At 31.9% G+C, this 18,613-nt stretch overlaps 1 protein-coding gene and 1 pseudogene across 1 annotated transcript in view; one reads left to right on the top strand and one right to left on the bottom strand.

Moving 5' to 3' along the window:
• LOC127726660 (probable proline iminopeptidase) overlaps positions 1 to 18,613 on the bottom strand; it is an 86,629-nt pseudogene that overhangs the window by 2,611 nt on the left and 65,405 nt on the right.
• LOC127726805 (glucose 1-dehydrogenase-like) overlaps positions 1 to 18,613 on the top strand; it is a 46,307-nt gene that overhangs the window by 23,747 nt on the left and 3,947 nt on the right. The window contains exons 6-13 of the mRNA XM_052234259.1: positions 2,595 to 2,728; positions 6,025 to 6,158; positions 8,502 to 8,594; positions 11,881 to 11,966; positions 13,247 to 13,340; positions 13,783 to 13,852; positions 15,418 to 15,454; positions 16,643 to 16,706. Coding sequence (XP_052090219.1) covers positions 2,595 to 2,728; positions 6,025 to 6,158; positions 8,502 to 8,594; positions 11,881 to 11,966; positions 13,247 to 13,340; positions 13,783 to 13,852; positions 15,418 to 15,454; positions 16,643 to 16,706 — 712 coding nt within the window. The remainder of the gene's footprint in view (positions 1 to 2,594; positions 2,729 to 6,024; positions 6,159 to 8,501; positions 8,595 to 11,880; positions 11,967 to 13,246; positions 13,341 to 13,782; positions 13,853 to 15,417; positions 15,455 to 16,642; positions 16,707 to 18,613) is intronic.

Raw genomic sequence — 18,613 nt, 5'->3', positions numbered from 1 at the left:
GAAAACGGGGATTGTGTCAAAGAGACAAAAATCCGACCAAAGAGCAGAAAACAGCCCAAGGCCACCAATGGTCTTCAACTATAAGAGATAAAATCCCACCTCCCAGTAGCGGGCTTCAGCTGTCCCTTGAATAAAAATGTGTACCAGTTCAGCGAAAATGGACCGTCACACAAAACTCCGAAGCATATAAATGAACCAAAATTTAAAAAAAAAACATACGGGACTAACGAAGGCCAGAGGCTCCTGACTTGGGACATACTTGTTTATACTTGGATCTGGATGAGTGGTCTCATTTCTGTATTCTTTATTTTTTATGTCATTTTCTTTGTTCAAAAAATATTTTAGCATCCCATTATTCTCTATTTATTTTTTGACGAGTTTTCTCTATTTTTTTATGTCCATTATTCTGTGGTATATGCCCATTATTTTCTATCTGTAAACCCATCCAGACCCTCATATACGTCTTCAACATTGTAGACACGTTTTTATATACAATATGTTTCTACAAACTTTTAATTGCATGGAGTCTAAAAACTTTAATGAAGAAAGATAAGCATGCAAACAATAAATAGATACATGTACTTGTATACAAAGTGAATATACAAGCAGTCTACAAATACACCTTTGAAAGTTTGTTGCATCATTAAAGATCACAAGAACGTTCCGTGGCCTATAATTGCTTATATCAACTTACTTGAACTCTGTATAATGGATTGTTGAACTTGTCTCATCGGCAATCACACTACATCTCCTTAATCTTATATATTGTATATTTACGAAGGATATAATGATGTATATGTAATGTTTGTTGTTGCTGAAAACAATTATTCGTGAGTCGTGAGAATAGAGAAAAATGAACAAGTTAAAACAAACTTAAATGAATCCCCCCCGACAAATCCACTTCCTCATTCGTGTGACTCGATTAAACATCTGACTATTTATCCATTACGGACGAAAGGTACCGGTGTGGTGTGATTAATTGTTTTGTTGTTTCATACGTATACTCTGCTCTATTTACCCTTATCAGTATTAATTCTAGTGATCTATAATAATAATTAGAGTTTTGTTTATAACAAAAAAGGTTCTAACAGTTTTTAAAAATTTGCCGGAAATTATCTAAATTAATATCAATACCGCAACCTGTACAATGCTTACGTAGTAGCGTCCTCGATTAAGAGCTGGAGGTCATGGGTTCGAACCCCGGCAGTGTCAAACCAAAGACATTGTCTTCCTGAGAACTGTTACCTTCTGAATTATCACGTTTTAAATCCGACTCAGCGTGTCGGTCTATTACAAAGCAGGGTTCATATTCATACCTGAATAATATGTTCTCGTCCTGTATTTGCATTTGATTTGCCACTGGACGTCACAAGTTAACAGCTGTCCACCCATCCATCTAATATCATCCTCTTGGTTTTGTTTTGTTTTTTTTAAATAAAATTTACTAAATTATTGAGTGTGTAATTACAGAATTATACATTTCGACCAAGGGAATGGTACCTTTTGAAGTACTTCTAATTACTTGTTTTGCCTTAAAATTAACCACATGATCTATTTCGAAACACATGTATTTATATATAAGAATGGTAAGAAGTAGACTATGTGAAGAAGTCTGAATCCTCCAATCCCATCCCCTGATGTTTGTCATTTATATGGTCAATGTTTCGAACAAAAACCGTTTGAAATTCTTTGAAATCTTTGAAATCAAATTTTAGAAAAATCTTGTTTAATTTTCCATACATGTGTGCACAATTAGTGGCCATAAATGGAAATAATTGCATTCCGTAGCTTTGCAGACTGTCTCAATTAATGAAATATATTTACAAAGTCAGTTCGACATTTTACACTTAAGCAAATAAGAACACTAGTACTTGATCGTGGGTTTTGGGTCCTTAATTCTCTTCGACTTCTTATTTTATTTGACATTTAAACTTTTTTTTATTCGGGCATCACTTGATGATAAGAATTTTTTTTAAGACGAAACACGCGTCTGGCGTACACAATTTTAATCCCGGTATCTTTGATGATTTTATTTACAACCACTTGGTCGATGCCACTGCTGGTGGAGGTTTCCTGCCCTAGGGTATCACCGGCCCAGTAGTCAGCACTTCTGTGTTGACATGAATGATCATTAATATGGCCATAATAAATCAACTGTTTATAAAACATTGAATTTTTCGAAATACTAAGGATTTTCTATCTCAGGGAATAACCATAGATTACTTTAGCTGTATCAGAGATATACACATATATGTCTCTGGCTGTGTTTGACACTGAAACAGTCGTGGCCGCATTTTGGCCCCGGATCATTAGAATGATCTTCAACTTTCTTTTTATTAAGCCTTTTAAACTGTTTTTATTCGAGCGTCACTGATGAGTCTTTTGTAGTTGAAAAAAAAAGTCTGTGATGAGTTCAAGTATTGAACACCAAGCGAAAAGTTAAAACTATGATATTTATTTGGCGTTTTAAAATGAATGTATTAATAGACGTTTAAGAGGGGTAACAATAAGTACGGAAAATACAATATGATGTGAACTCATAAACTGCGGGATTTTTTTTTATCTCAATTTTCCATATATATATATTCGTAAAAATACAGATTCCCTAGGCTATCCGTAATAGTTTCTTTCCACATCCGAATTTGGTTTGTCAGTTACAAAAACGAAAGGTCAAGAAATATGGCGACAACACTTGGAAATCTTGCTGGCAAAGTTGCTTTAATAACCGGTAACAATAACATCTTGGCAACAAATAATGTTAATTTTTTAATTTGTTTTCAAATATTTTAAAACTCTATACCCTGCCCGTCAGTTATATTTATTTTGAAATGACTTTGCAACCAGATATATAATCGTCCAGCTGTATAACAGTATATACATGTATATGCATGCAATATTTGCCACTGGACGTTAACAGGATTGGAAAGATAATCATAAATGGGTATTATTCCCAATTTTGGATATATAACAAAATCAGGTATCAATAAAATTTTTACAGTGATAAAATATAGAATTTTATATTTGATCATAATCATGTGTGATATTACTGATAAACCACATGTGTGTACATGTATAAAATTTATTTGTACCTGCTAGGAATTAATATAAACAGGAGAAAAAACTCTCTGTTTCTAAAGCTTGTCAAATAGCACAAATTCCTTTATAAATCAGTCAAATTCAACTAGTTTTACTGACCGCTAGCCTAGACTTTAAAAAAATGGTTTAACAAACATGTTTTAACTTCTGAACATTTTTTATTTTTTATTTCTTTTGTCCTTTTCTGACCTTTTTTGTCGGTTTTAAAAGCTCTTCCGGTTTTAAAAGCTCTTCAGAGCTTATGTTTGTAATTATTTGCTTATACCGACTCTAAATAAAGCTTTATGTCTTATGTCTTATGTCCTTTTATCATCACTTACTACAATGTATCATGACTATCTAGTAAGGATCTCTTATCAGACTTGTATGTATTGCAACTGGTATATTCTGAAAATTCAGAAATATTTGTCTTGTTTTTATTACATGTATAACAGTCAGGATTCTACTTCGTCAAAATTATCTCCCCATTACGCCACCTGATTTTTATAATCGTAAAAATGGAAGCCATTGTAGTGATGACGTGCTGTCAATTTAGCTCTTGAAAACCAATAAATTTATACACACAGTATCAATACGATCCTTATATCACATGTATATGCCAGTTGTATTGTAAAAGACAAATGTGTCTACTACATGTAGCTGTTGAGCATCATTTAATGTACTTTTATGCATTTGGTCAACTTGAAACTATTGTCTGATCGGTTGTTAGGGTGAATTTTTTGAAAGTTCAGAAATATTTTAAAAATTCTAATTAAATATTTCGTGGAAGGGCAGACTAAAAAATTTCAGATTTTGAAGACTAATTACCCTAGATAACACACACAAAAAATGAAGTTTTTTTGAAGTTATGCATTTTTAAGATCCACCAGAAAAGTTTGTCGTCAAGTACTTTTAGTAAAAAACTTGTTTTTCGAACACGCCTGCTCTGTTGTTATGACTCATTAGAAAGGTATTTCACTTGACCCATATATTTCATCTTTTAGTACTGTACATTTTTAATGTTTTTTGTATCAACCTACAGCCTAAATATATAAAAATAATAGAATGTGAAGCGAGATGATGCAAATTGATGCTTTAAGAAGATAAATCTAGTATTTTTCTTTGGAATTTTTTTCGGCGGAATTTATGCTTATGCACAAAAAAGATCCATGAGAATTGGCACCTACCACAATCGACTGTTTTGTGAAAATTTGTCTTTAATTTAAAAGATTACAAATATCTCGAAGCTCAATTCAATAATTTAAGTAAATACACATACATAAGATGCATAAAATTCTAAATTAGGCACATTCATTTAACTTTTAAAGCCCATAGAAACAGATGTGAACAATTCAAATTTATTAACTTCTCCTTTTTATACGCCCGTCAAAATTTTGATGGGACGTACTATGGTTTAAAAACTATAAATAGTTGTTTCTTATGATGGTCAAACAATCTGTATATTTTTTGGTGAAAATAAGATTAAAACTTTTTGAGTTACCATGGTGTAAAACAGGTGTAAGTTTTTTTTCACATGTCGCGCCGTACGTATCTCAAAAACAATTTATGATTATTGCTTAAAACTTTACACACTTTTTAGTTATATTAATCTTAAGATCTGTATACTTTTTGGTGATGATTCAAAATTTTATTTTTGAGTATTGAGTATTTTTTAAAAAATGGGAAGGGGTTTTTCACATGTCGTGCTGTATCTCAAAAACGATTTATGATTATTGCTTAAAATTTTACACACTTCTTAGTTATATTAATCTAAAGATCTGTATACTTTTTGTTTTGATTCAAAATTTTATTTTAGAGATATTGATTTTTTTTTTTAAAAAAAGGGGGTTTTTCATATGTCGCGCCGTATCTCAAAAACGATTTATGATTATTGCTTAAAATTTTACACACTTCTTAGTTATATTAATCTAAAGATCTGCATACTTTTTGGTTTTCATTCAAAATTTTATTTTAGAGATATTGATTTTTTTGTAAAAAAAAAGGGGGGTTTTCGCATGTCGCGCCGTACATGTCAGAAACTATTTATGATTATTGCATAAAAATTCACACACAAGATGACGGGCGTATCATGCGCTCATGGCGCAGCTGTTTATTTACCTTCTCTAACAAAGAGTACCATTTCTTTTGTTTAATTTCAACTTAGTTTCCGCCTGTATAACAAATATTTGCCTGGATAAGTTTAGCAAAAATGAAAACTACATTATTGAATTTTGATAGCATTATTTGTATGCAGCATTTCCTAAAATTCAATAATTAATTACTGCATTTATATAGATATAAGAAGATGTGGTATGAGTGCCAATGAGACAACTCTCCATCCAAGTCAAAATTTATAAAAGTAAACCATTATAGGTCAATGTACGGTCTTCAACACCGAGCCTTGGCTCACACCGAACAGCAAGCTATAAAGGGCCCCAATAATTACTAGTGTAAAACCATTCAAACGGGAAAACCAACGGTCTAATCTATCATGTCTATATAAAAAACGAGAAACGAGAAACACTTATGAACCACATCAACAAACGACAACAACTGTCCATTGCTCAACAATCAGAATAATAAATGCACACAAGGATTTCTTAATTTAAAGTCATGACAGTATACATGGTATACTTATATAAATAAAAGACATTAAAAGGAGACGTGGGATATATATACACTGTTAGACTCAGGTCGATGTCTGGTCTCTAATCCATGTCTATTCAGTGACGTCACATTCTCAAATCAGTGTCCAATATTTTTACCCTCTAATCAACGTCCAATGTGACATCATATAGATTCCATGGAATCAACTCTAATCGATGTCCAATAAGATAAATCTAATCAATGGGAATTAAACAGAAAAGAAATCCAACAACACAAAAAAATCAAAAACTATAAATATTTATAAATTTTGTGCTTAATTTTATTATATCATTGCATTATAAGGAGCAAGCTCTGGTATAGGTGCAGCTACAGCAGAATTGTTTGCTAAACTTGGTGCCTCGTTAGTATTAACTGGACGTAAAGTGGACAATTTGAAAGCTGTTGGGGAAAAGTGTACCCAGTGTAGTGGGAATACAGTAAGTATTCTTAGAACGACCTTATTTATAACAAAACAATTTAAAAAAAATATATTACTACAGGCTCCTGACTTGGGACAGGCACATAAAAAATGTGACTCAACCAATATGGCAGATATGAACCAAAGACAACAACAGGCTCCTGACTTCGGACAGGCTCATAAAAAATGTGGCGGGATTAAAATCGTTAAACATGTTTGAGAGCCCTCAACCATTCCTTTAATCAGGACAGTAGTGTAACAGCACAACATAAGAAATAACTAAAAATCAGTTGCAATTGACTTTACTCTAAAAATCTATACAAAGCACAAAAACAACTTACATAAAATATATATATATATGCCACATATTTCGTGTTTCACTGAACAAGAAAATGCAAGTGGGAAATGATGTCCTAGGGAGTGTTGATTGATTTGATTTTTGATTTTTGGTGTTTTAACGCCACTTTTAAGCACCGCTTTTGGGCTATTTCGTGGCGGCCAGTTTTTATTGGTGGAGGAAGCCGGAGTACCCAGAGAAAACCATCGACCTTCGATAGGAAAACTGACAATCCTAGTCAATTAAGATTGGAGTCGAGTGCACCCGCACGAGCGGGGTTCGAACTCACAACCTCAGTGTTGACTGGCTAGTGATTACAGTAGTAACTACTTAGACCACTCAGCCACCAAGGCCCCTCCTAGGGAGTGTTGATCACACACATATGTGTTCTTGTTTCTTCTGTTGTAACTTTAAGTTCCAGATCCAAACTGATCTGCCATGAATTTTTATCTGAATGCTAAACTTTTCAAAGCATTTTTGTCGAGCCTGCGACTTTTGTCGCAAAAGCGAGACATAGCAATCCTACATTCCGTCGGCGCCAGCATCGTCAGCGGCTTCCACAAATATTCACTCTGTGGTTAAATTTTTCAAATTTTAATAACTTTCTTAAACTATTCCTAGATTTGTACCACACTTGGACAGAAGCTTGTTTATAATCATAAGATACGGTAGTATCCAGAAGAAAATGTTAAAAAAAAAAAAATCCTGTTTATCCGTATTTTACTCATATATGGACTTAGTTTTTCTGCCAGTTAACATAACATTCACTCCGTGATGTTATAAGTAAAATTTACTGATTTTAAAATTTTTATCACATGAAAAAGTCCACCCCAACCCAGTGCTAAAAATACTTGTATTATTTTTAATTTTAGTTTCTTGTGTACAATTTGGAGTTTAGTATGGCGTTCATTATCACTGAACACTATAATGTTCTTCTCATATATGTTATGATGGTATGATACTAAACCCCTAACGGGAAGGATTGTGCCTGATATTCATATGATGAAGACATAATCTTTCAATCAGTTTAATTGAAGTCTGGAGCTGGCATGTCAGCTAACTGCTAGTAGTCTGTTGTTATTTACCGTATGTATTATTGTCATTTTGTTTATTTTCTTTGGTTACATCTTCTGACATCAGACTCGGACTTCTCTTGAACTGAATTTTAATGTGCGTATTGTTATGCGTTTACTTTTCTACATTGGCTAGAGGTATAGGGGGAGGGTTGAGATCTCATAAACATGTTTAACCCCGCCGCATTTTTGCGCCTGTCCCAAGTCAGGAGCCTCTAGCCTTTGTTAGTCTTGTATTATTTTTAATTTTAGTTTCTTGTGTACAATTTGGAGTTTAGTATGGCGTTCATTATCACTGAACTAGTATATATATTTGTTTAGGGGCCAGCTGAAGGACGCCTCCGGGTGCGGGAATTTCTCCCTGCATTGAAGACCTGTTGGTGGCCTTCTGCTGTTGTCTGTTCTGTGGTCGGGTTGTTGTCTCTTTGACACATTCCCCATTTCCATTCTCAATTTTACTCCGTGGTTAAAGTTTTTCAAATTTTAATAACTTTCTTAAACTATCCTGGATTTGTACCACACTTGGACAGAAGCTTGTTTATGATAAAAAGCTAGTATCTAGAAGGAAGTTTTGTAAAAAAATATTTACGGTTTTTCCGTATATTACTTATAAATGGACTTAGTTTTATTCCAGTTAACATTACGTAAAGTCTGCAGTTAAAGTTTTAAAACATTTATTAGATTCATAAACCTTCTTGGATTTTTACCAAACTTGAACAGAACTTCTTACAATCATACGATAGTATCTAGAGAAAAATTTAATAATTTTTTCCCCATATTTGTTGAGCCTGTGACTAACAGCAAAAGTAGGCGAGACACTGGGTTCCGTGGAACCCTTACGAATTTTTTTTCTATTTAGTATCAATATATATGTTTGCTTAAGCTCTGAAATGAATGAAATTGATTTATAATTACTTTATATAGCACAATGATGATGTTCATGTTTTTTCAGCCATTACTGATACCGGGCGATTTAAGCAAGGAAGATGACACCAAGAATTTAGTGAAGATAACAATAGAGCATTACAAGAGGCTAAATGTACTGGTATGTTGTAAAAAATATCACAAGCAGGACAAGATAAGAAATCATATATTCTAGATTCATTTATTTTTCGTGGATTGAAGAAAAATCATATTTTCGTGGAAACTTGATTTCCTGGATTTGCCTATATAGCTATGTTTCCATACTAGCCTATAGGAAATTAATACTTGTTTTAACATTTAAAGTTGGGGTTTTCTTCTACCAATGAAATCCATTAAAAATTGGTATCAAACGAATAATAATAAATCTACAGTGTACAATTTTCTAAAACCTTAATGGCAGTCAAAACAGTTTCAATGGAGATAGCTGTGAATGTGCAAATATATTTTCATGACCTCACCTGGCCCAAAGGGCCAAGTGAGCTTTTCTCATCTCTTGGCCTCCAACTTCTTTGTCATTGATGTAAGTTAACTTCTACAAAAATCTTCTATGAAACTACTGGACTAAACTTAGCCACAATTATTGTTGGGGTTTCTAGTTTAAAAAAATGTGTCCAATGACACCCGCCTGCCAACCAAGATGGCTAACATGCATGGCTTAAGGTAGCACAATACAAAGATTTTATACCTCCAACTCCCCAGTTTTAAAATGCTGTAACTTTCTTTATAATGCTTGAAAATTTATATAAAAGTGGTATTTATGGATAGCTAATTAACAGATTACTCTTTCAAATTAATGCAATGTTAGTATTATACAACAACTATGCAATTAATTATAATTTTAACTGTGTCTACAAAATTTTACAAGAAATTTCCACTTTCAATTGAAATTAGCTTCTTCATGGATACCCCGAGAGGGTTGATTTTATAATATGTTGTTCCTAGAGCCATTATCTACAAAAGGGTATCTCAGATTTTGGATAGAATGTATAGATCAAATTTTACACCTAATCAAATAATCTCTACTTTTATGTGGTAAGGATGTTTACACTAATTACAGATTTATGAGAGAATGGAATACGATAGCGATAATTTGAGACACCCTTTTGTAGCTCCTGCTGTGTTGATTAAGATAACGTTAAAATTTCTTGTGTAGTTATAGAGATGTCAGAGCTAAATTCATTCAAGTGAACTGACCAAGATTTTGCCATTAATTGCATAATAATTGATTACATAATGATTGCATAGCAAAAATATTTCATTCATTTAAAAGATTAATCTTTTATCTATCTATATATACCTCTTTTATTAATTTGTATGCAGTCATAAGAAAGTAACATTATTTTAATGGTTGGAGATTGGAAGTAAAAAAATCTTTGTATTGTGCTACCTTAAGATAGAACATAGGCGTAAATTGCAAGTTTTGTCTATTATTTTGAAAACCACTATAAATAGAAAAAATCTGACGGGAGCAAAAATGTTCAAAATGTTATATAATTAAGCTCTACCTACTGTTTTCTTACATCAAAACTGCCAGATTACTTTTTATTGAAGTTTTTTTACCTTAAATGGCAAATTTTATCATTTTTTTCATTTTTGCCTACAACATGCATATTCTTGTAAAATATAATATATAGAGAAAAACTTCAACAAGACAAGATCTACAATAATTGTATACAGCTGAAATTGTCAGACTCCTTATTAGAGTTATTACCCATTAATGATGAACTGATGAATTTTACCATTTTTTTGTATTTTTGCCTATTATCTTGTGAACTATTATAGATAGTGAGACACCATTAATAGCAAAAATGATCAACAAGACAAGATCCACAAATGAGTGTAATGGCCGAATTCTTCAGTCAACCCTTTATTGGAGTAGTTGCTCTTTAATGATGATTTTTATCAATTTTTAGTGTTTTTGCCAATTATCTTGAAAACAATAGTGTATGTAGATAGAAACTTTTAAACAACAAAAACTATCAGCAATAGATTCTACAACAAGTCAAAGTTTGCTAAAATAGTAAGTAGACTTTTTATAGGAGTGGTTGCCCTTAAATGATGATTTGTTAATACCCTCTTTTGTGCTTTGCCAAGGCAAAAATAAAGTAGACAGAGAGAAACTATAAACAGAAAAAAATGATCAGCAATACAAACCAACAAAAAAGAGATTTTTGTTATGAATTCTATTCTAGTCTACAATGTAAGAGATCGTCAGTTGTTGAAGATGCACAAGACATTGGAGAACAGCATAGGCTTATTAGAGCCTTTAGTTTTCCATTTGCTACCAGTTTTGTATAAATGATTATGTCATTAAGCTGCAGAGTATAATTATAAGACTAAAAATCAGAAAAATAGTGTTAGCAAAAATTTAACAATCAATTGTTAATTGATTAATAGAGAATTGTTTTCTTTACAATTTTATGCCACATTTTTAGCACTGGGTTGGGGCGACTTTTCCATGTGATAAAAATTGATTTTCTTTTAAAAAATAAATCATGTTAATGTATAAAAATACCATATGGAAACATATTTCAAGGCCATTTCAGAGTTCCTTTGTAAAAAAAGGCATGTTAACATACTTTTTATATATTTATTTCAAAATGCACAATAGAGACCAATTAATTCATATAAAAATTCAAGAAAAAGGAAAATAACCAATGACCTAGTGAAACTGTACAATAAAGGTTGTCAAATTTAATTTTTTGGGATGTACATGATGTATTACTAATCAACGAACAGTGCTGCTGACATGTCATTTCACGTATTTATAGAGCACATTTAGCAGAGCTTAAAAATCGACTGTATTTTTAGTTTATAGCCAAAATTTACAGTTTTTCGAAATATTAACAGAATTAATTGTATGGGGATGGTTGGGATGGGGTAGGCACTTCTGTTAATATTTTATGGGCTGTGGCTACTTTAGAAAGATAGTTTGAACATTTATGAAATTATCAATTAGAATTTAATGCATGATGGGGTAAAATAATAATTATCATACTTCTTGTCAAAATGCCAGATTTTGATTGGTTAAAATTGGTTGTGGAGACAATTAATTCTATTCCATGGCAAATACTCTATTACCAATCACGGAGATGCTTAATGGTCAAATGTGCGCTTTATTGAATATGGATGGTTAATTGTTATGTACAAGACATCATGGTTTATTACTCTCTAATTTGAAACTAATTAGACTATAATAACAGAACATTCAGTATAATAAATGAAATTACTCATATCTGAGAGGGTGATAGAGCCTCAGTTGACAATGTTTTTCTCAGGGTAACAATCTGCTCCATCACCCTCTCAGCTATGTGTAATTTATATAGTAACCTCTGTCACTCTTTCTTCTTCAATACATTTTATTTCTGGAATAGCCGTGCAATAACAAAGTGGTTTTTTTTCTTTAGGTAAACTGTGCAGGTATCATAGAGCTAGGAAGTATAGAAAATACAAGTTTAGAACAATTTGATCGGATGTTCAATATCAATGTTAGGTAAGAAGTATAGAAAATACAAGTTTAGAACAGTTTGATAAGATGTTTAATATCAATGTTAGGTAAGTTTGGCATAAAAGTGTATCTTTATGTGTACCTCAGTGGCAGATCCAGAGGAAGGGATCCCCTTTTTTTTGGACGATCAATGCATTTGAATGGGAACCCCTTTCTCCTGGGTTGGAACCCCCCCCCCCCTTTAAAAAATTGCTAGACCTTTATATACAACTGACCTTAAAAGAGAGGTGATTTTTGTATGAAGTTCAAATGCATAGATATAACTACAGTGGTATAAGAAGAGGATTACCAGACAAGACAGAATTTTTTTTTGATTAATAGAGTTTTATAGTGTGTCTTTCTATGTTGTGATGTTACACTATTGTTTCAGAAAAAGGGTGAAGGTTTGGTACCATTAAAACGTTAAACCCGCTGCATTTGTTTGCACCTGTCCTAAGTCAGGAATCTGATGTTCAGTAGTTGTTGTTTGTTGATGTGGTTCATAAGTGTTTCTCGTTTCTCGTTTTTTATATAGATTAGACCGTTGGTTTTCCCGTTTGAATGGTTTTACACTAGTAATTTTTTGGGGCCCTTTATAGCTTACTGTTCGGTGTGAGCCAAGGCTCTGTGTTGAAGACCGTACTTTGACCTATAATGGTTTACTTTTATAAATTTTGACTAATGGAGAGTGGTCTCATTGGCACTCATACCACATCTTCTTATATCTATTTTCACTGTATATGTAAGATAGGTTTTATGAAAAAAAACTATGTAGGATTCAATGAGACAACAACCAAACAACACAATGAAGGAATATAGAGATGATACCTATTTCCATTCACATTACATATTTCTGGAATAGCCCTATTCTGGTTTGGTCAATACAGAAACTTATGGATGTCATTAAATAAAACATACATTTTATTTGTTGTTTATCAAATAAGGTGGGAGGGGGGGGGGGGGGGGGGGGGCAGCTGCCAAACAGTGTCCATCAATAACTTAAAATGCTTTGACGAAATCTTTTCCAATTTAGATATATGTTGTTTCCTGTGACAAATTAAAATGAAGGTCAAGTTCAATTTTCATGATTTTAGCTTTTATCGCTGTTGAGTTGTCGACCTTTAAGTAACAAAAAGTGATATTTAGATTGATTTTGACCTTTCCATTTTTGAACCCTACAAAAATTTATTTATTTTTTTTTACTTTAGGTTGTCCAGATTTGCAAATAACATTTTCATGCAGGAAAATCTGGTTTACTGTGACAACCTCTTGATTTTATATTTTAGATCAATATATCATCTAACCATGTTAGCAGTCCCACACCTTGTAGACACCAAAGGAACTATTGTCAATGTTTCCAGTGTAAATGGCATGAGATCAGTAAGTGTTAATAGTCTTCATCATGAATTTGTTTCAGTTAATTAAAAATAGATCTTGTTGGAGATATTCAAAGTGAAAGCTGGTTATTCAATCTGAAATATCCATTGTATTTACAAATTCATGCATGTAAGTATCAGAAAATTGCTGGGCTTCAGAATTTGACAATTTGAGTCTGTATATATGTATTCCTTTAAAAAATATTTTACTTTTTCTGATTTCCAAATGTTGGCATGCTCTGTACCTTCACCCGTGCAAAGTTGATATACCACAGGATCTTAAATCATTTTCAATCTCCAGCAGTCATAGTATTTTTTCTTTATAAAATGTTTCTCCATAGTCTTCATTGAAAGAGATAGATATAGAATATAATACATTGTCTTTACTTGTCAGTTTTCTGCATAAGCATGCAAATAATCATAATCTACTGTTTTTTTCCTTTCAGTTCCCTAATGTTCTTTCATACTGTATGTCTAAGAGTGCTCTAGACCAGTTTACAAGATGTACAGCATTAGGTTTGTATTCATTATACAGGACAAATTTATTCTATATACTGTGGAATTATTTATTTTCGTGGGTACCAATTTTCGTGGATTGAGGAAAAATTGTACTTTAGTTGATATTTGATTTCATGCTGTTGCCGGGGGCCTTGGTGGCAGAGTGGTCTAAGTAGTTACTACTGTAATCACTAGCCAGTCAACACTGAGGTTGTGAGTTCGAACCCCGCTCGTGCTGGTGCACTCCACTCCAATCTTAATTGACTAGGATTGTCAGTTTTCCTATCGAAGGTCGTGGTTTTCTCCGGGCACTCTGGCTTCCTCCACCAATAAAAAATGGCCGCCATGAAATAGCCTAAAAGCAGTGCTTAAAAGTGGCGTTAAAACACCAAAAATCAAAATCAAATCATGCTGTTGCCAAAGTCTGCATACAAACTTTTTGAAAGTTTGTACTTTGTTGAACATTTAAATTCATAGTTCACCTCAATCCACAAAATCCACAAAAGTTAATATCCCACGAATAATTATGAATCCACAGTATGTGTTTTTAGTTTAAGTGTTTCAGACAGTTTACTAATTCTTTTAAATAGAAGTAGTGCTTTTGACTAGTTTATCTAGATATACAATGTTAGGGTTCCATGATTTCAATGATTTTCAGCTTTAGATTGGCAGCATTATTTTTGTATTCAATGCTTTTGAAAAGTTTACTGGGCATTCATCATGATCAATAGGATTAATTTGCATATTCTAATGTATTCTGGGTACAATGTTTTCTAAAGCATACACCAAAATGTTGTTTTTGATTAATAAAGTCCACAGCAATGGAAATTCAACAAATAGCGTAATCCTTTATTTTTAAAACAGCAAATTACTTGTGTAAACTCTTGGAACTTAAGCCAAGGGCTTAAGAACCATAGCTTTAGAAAGGTAAAATCGACATCACTTTAACAGAATTTAATCTTTGTTATCTGGTCAAATATAGTGCATTTGGTTTTTTACTTTTATGAATTAAAGATGGCATTGAGTACACGTCAAAGAGACAGCAAAGCAACAATACAAACTATCAGACAACTTTATTTACTTCTTGTTTTGTTTCAGTCTTATTTGTAAAGTTTACCCATAGTTATGAGATTAAAAGTTGTGAAAATAAAATTGTATTTGAATGAAAGATAAGGAATTGTTCGTGTTTATACATATATTTGAACTTTAGTAGATATTTGAATAAACCAACTGGCGAAGCAGACAGAAAATTGTTATCACATAAACAAAGATATAATAAATTGAAACTTTCAATTTGAAAGCACAAATTTATAGCATACAGATTTTTTTCAGCTATTAAGTCTTTATTATTATTTATCAATGAAAATTTTCACTCTATATAGAAAAATTTGCATCAGATTAGCTCTTTTTTTACTGCTTTTGTAAGAGTGTTTTACTCACAAGTTTAATCTATATTTTAGCTTATATTTATGAAAGAATGAGTGTTGGAAACTATGGCTCAAATTTTAATTTAAATATTTTTATGAATACAAATTTATTTCAAAACAAAACCTCAATGATTGCATATTTGCTCCTTTTTTCAGAGCTGGCTCCTAAACAAGTCAGAGTAAACAGTGTAAAGTGAGTATTTTAAATATACTGCCATTGGATGAAGGTGTTAGGGTAGATTAACACATGAGGGAAAAAATTATCACCCAAGACGAGTAGCGGGTGATAATTTTTTCATTGAGTGTGTTAATCACCCTAACACCTTCATCCTAGGGCAGTATGTTTTTTTATTATACTGAATGCCTTATGATTTAAGTGTGCACAATGTTATTAGAAGGACAATTGTAAAAAAATAAATTTATTAAAGATAGTTCACTAATAACAACAAAAAAATGACGGAAATGATGTAGAAATAAGAATCAGTAAACCTTGGCCTTGGCGGGTGTTAATTGTTCCGAATCGTCAAACTTCGGGCTCAGGCGGGTGTTAATTTTAGGCATAAACACCTGTTGCTAATACTATTACATGTTGCTATGGGTGGGGTGGGGCTTGTGAAAGATTAGTGAAAATTAACAAATGATGCGTGTCCAATGAAATGCAAGGATAATATAATAAATTTGCATAAAGTATAATAAAATATTTTATCAGATGAAACCCCAACAATCTGCAAAGGGATAGTATTTGTATTGGTGTTTGTGAAAATATATAAAGGTACAAGTGTTTAGTTGTCATAAGTTGTTCCAGTTACATATGAGATTAATGTATTTAGAAATTACTGTAATATTTTTTCTGACTATGAAGAAATAACATCAAAATGTGGTGTAATATGTATTTTTAATGATATCTTGGGGGGAATTTTCATCCTTGACTACAACAGAACATTTTGGGAAGCCCTGCTAAACTTTTTATTTGAATAGTTTTTAAAAAGGTTTTTGAGTTATTATGGTTGAAAATGAAAACTTGCTATATTTACCAGAAACACAAGAGCACATTTGATCAAATCGATCCTTTAAAATCGACCCTTTAAAATTGATGAATGCAAGCTGAAATCTTACCATGTGACCTGAAATTTTTTGCACACAGCTTCTAGGCTGTCTTCCATCCTCTGAGCATACCAAATTGTGGTTATTATGAAATCACAAGTCCTGCTCTGACATAGAAATTATCATCAGAGTTTTATTTATATAATTTGTTGTCGGATTTTAATTTTTAATATGAAATATTATATTGATAAAGTTAAGAATATCTTGCTTTCTTCTGGTTTTTTTTATGAAAAATCTACCGGTATGCTAAACTTTCACAAAAATATTTGTATTTCAGTCCAGGGGTAACGGTAACAGAACTTCAGAAGCGTGGGGGTCTAGATGAGGAAGCTTATGCAAAGGTAAGTGATTCAAATTACTTAGTTTGAAAAAAGTAAAATAACAAAAATACTGAACTCCGAGGAAAATTCAAAAAGGAAAGTCCCCAATCAAATGGCAAAATCAAAAAACCAAACACATCAAACGAATGGATAACAACTGTCATATTCCTGACTTGGTACAGGCATTTTCTTATGTAGAAAATGGTGGATTGAACCTGGTTTTATAGCTAGCTAAACCTCTCACTTGTATGACAGTCGCATCAAATTCCATTATATTGACAACAATGCGTGAACAAAACAAACAGACACAACAGGTAAAAATGTAAAAAATAAGGGTACAGCAGTCAACATTGTGTTATCATCTTAATCACTATAAAAACAAACAAATGTAACAAAGAAGCACAAAAAGGCATACATCAAATTTAACATCCTCATTTTGCTTATATTATACGATTTTATTTATCTATGTAAAATCCACCCATAAAGGATGGAAGGTTTAAAGTACTGGCGTAAAATCGCGCGTTTGTATTCGCACAGGTAGACATAAAATAGTTTTGTCGTTCAAAGTATGACGGGATACATAAATACAGAGTCACGTAAAATATACTTTTATTATATATTAAATATAATATATATTAAATTCCAGTTATTACTGCAAATTCATAACTTGTTTGTATACGTACATTGATTATTGGCATTCTTGAACAATGTGTAAAAATGCGAGATTAATTATTGCAATTGCAGGAAATAATGCCTACAAATAATGCTATCAAAATTAAAAATATGAGTTCTTATTTAGGCAAAACCCATCTTGTCGCAATTTTTCACAACAAAAAAGACATTGCAAAAATTTCTGAATTTTCAGCAACTCTTTATAACAGAAAATACATGTAGCCATAACAAAACATTACTGTAGCATGTCAAAATTGTATGATTTTAAATATCAATATGGTAGAAATCCAGTGGCAAATATTACATGCATTGTCAGGAGGATAACATGTTACTGTCTTTACGTGATATAAAAAAACTCTGCTTTGTACATATCCTACATCCTGGATAATATTTTAACATGCTATCCTATAAGAGCAGTACACAGTAAGACATATCATTCTATTTAAACAATCAATCAAATTCTAGCACAGAAACAAAATTGTACAAATTTATCATCAAATGAAAATATGACCGTAGCACTTTATAAATTTTGTGCTTCCAAAGCGCTTTTCTTGATTTACCTCAATAAGGATGCTCAAACCTAAACAATTGAAAAACAGAGGGATGTGTAATTACGTAGAAATGACCAAAAGGGACCCCAAAAAATAGCCAATTTCATCTACATTCATCTTTGAGGGAACTGGAGCATTAGTTAAACCACATGAAACTAAAACAAAATTATCATGTGAGTCTTATGTTTCATTAGAACCACCAAAAGCAGTTTATTTAATTATTTTTAGAAAATAAAATATTTACCTGTAAAAGTAAGAATTAATAATTTTATCTGGTTTTCTCCATTCACATTCTGAAAATTCTTCTACCCATAATTCAGTAGTCAGATTCAATATTTTGTTATACTTATAGTCTCACCACATACAGTCAGGGGTATTACTTTTACAAGTAAATTTTTTTTACTTGAAGAAGTATATATTAATATACTTATATAAGTAAATTTGTAGGATACTTATATAAGTAAATTTGTAGGATACTTATACAAGTGTATTTTATTTACTTGTATAGGTAAATAATTTTTTGGCTAAGTTATGTCACTTATAGACATTCAGATTTTTTTTACTTATACAAGTAAAAAAGTCATCCTATCTTCTTTTCTTGATTTCTTTGGACTTCTTTGCTCTAATATAATTTTTAATTGTCTTTCCTTTGCAGATGTCTTTAAATCATTTAAGTGTAATTTCATGGACAATGAAAATCTCGTT

The sequence above is a fragment of the Mytilus californianus genome, unplaced genomic scaffold, assembly GCF_021869535.1.
Source record: "Mytilus californianus isolate M0D057914Y unplaced genomic scaffold, xbMytCali1.0.p SCAF_18, whole genome shotgun sequence".
NCBI lineage: Eukaryota > Metazoa > Mollusca > Bivalvia > Mytilida > Mytilidae > Mytilus > Mytilus californianus.
This window is presented reverse-complemented; position numbering and strand designations above follow the sequence as displayed.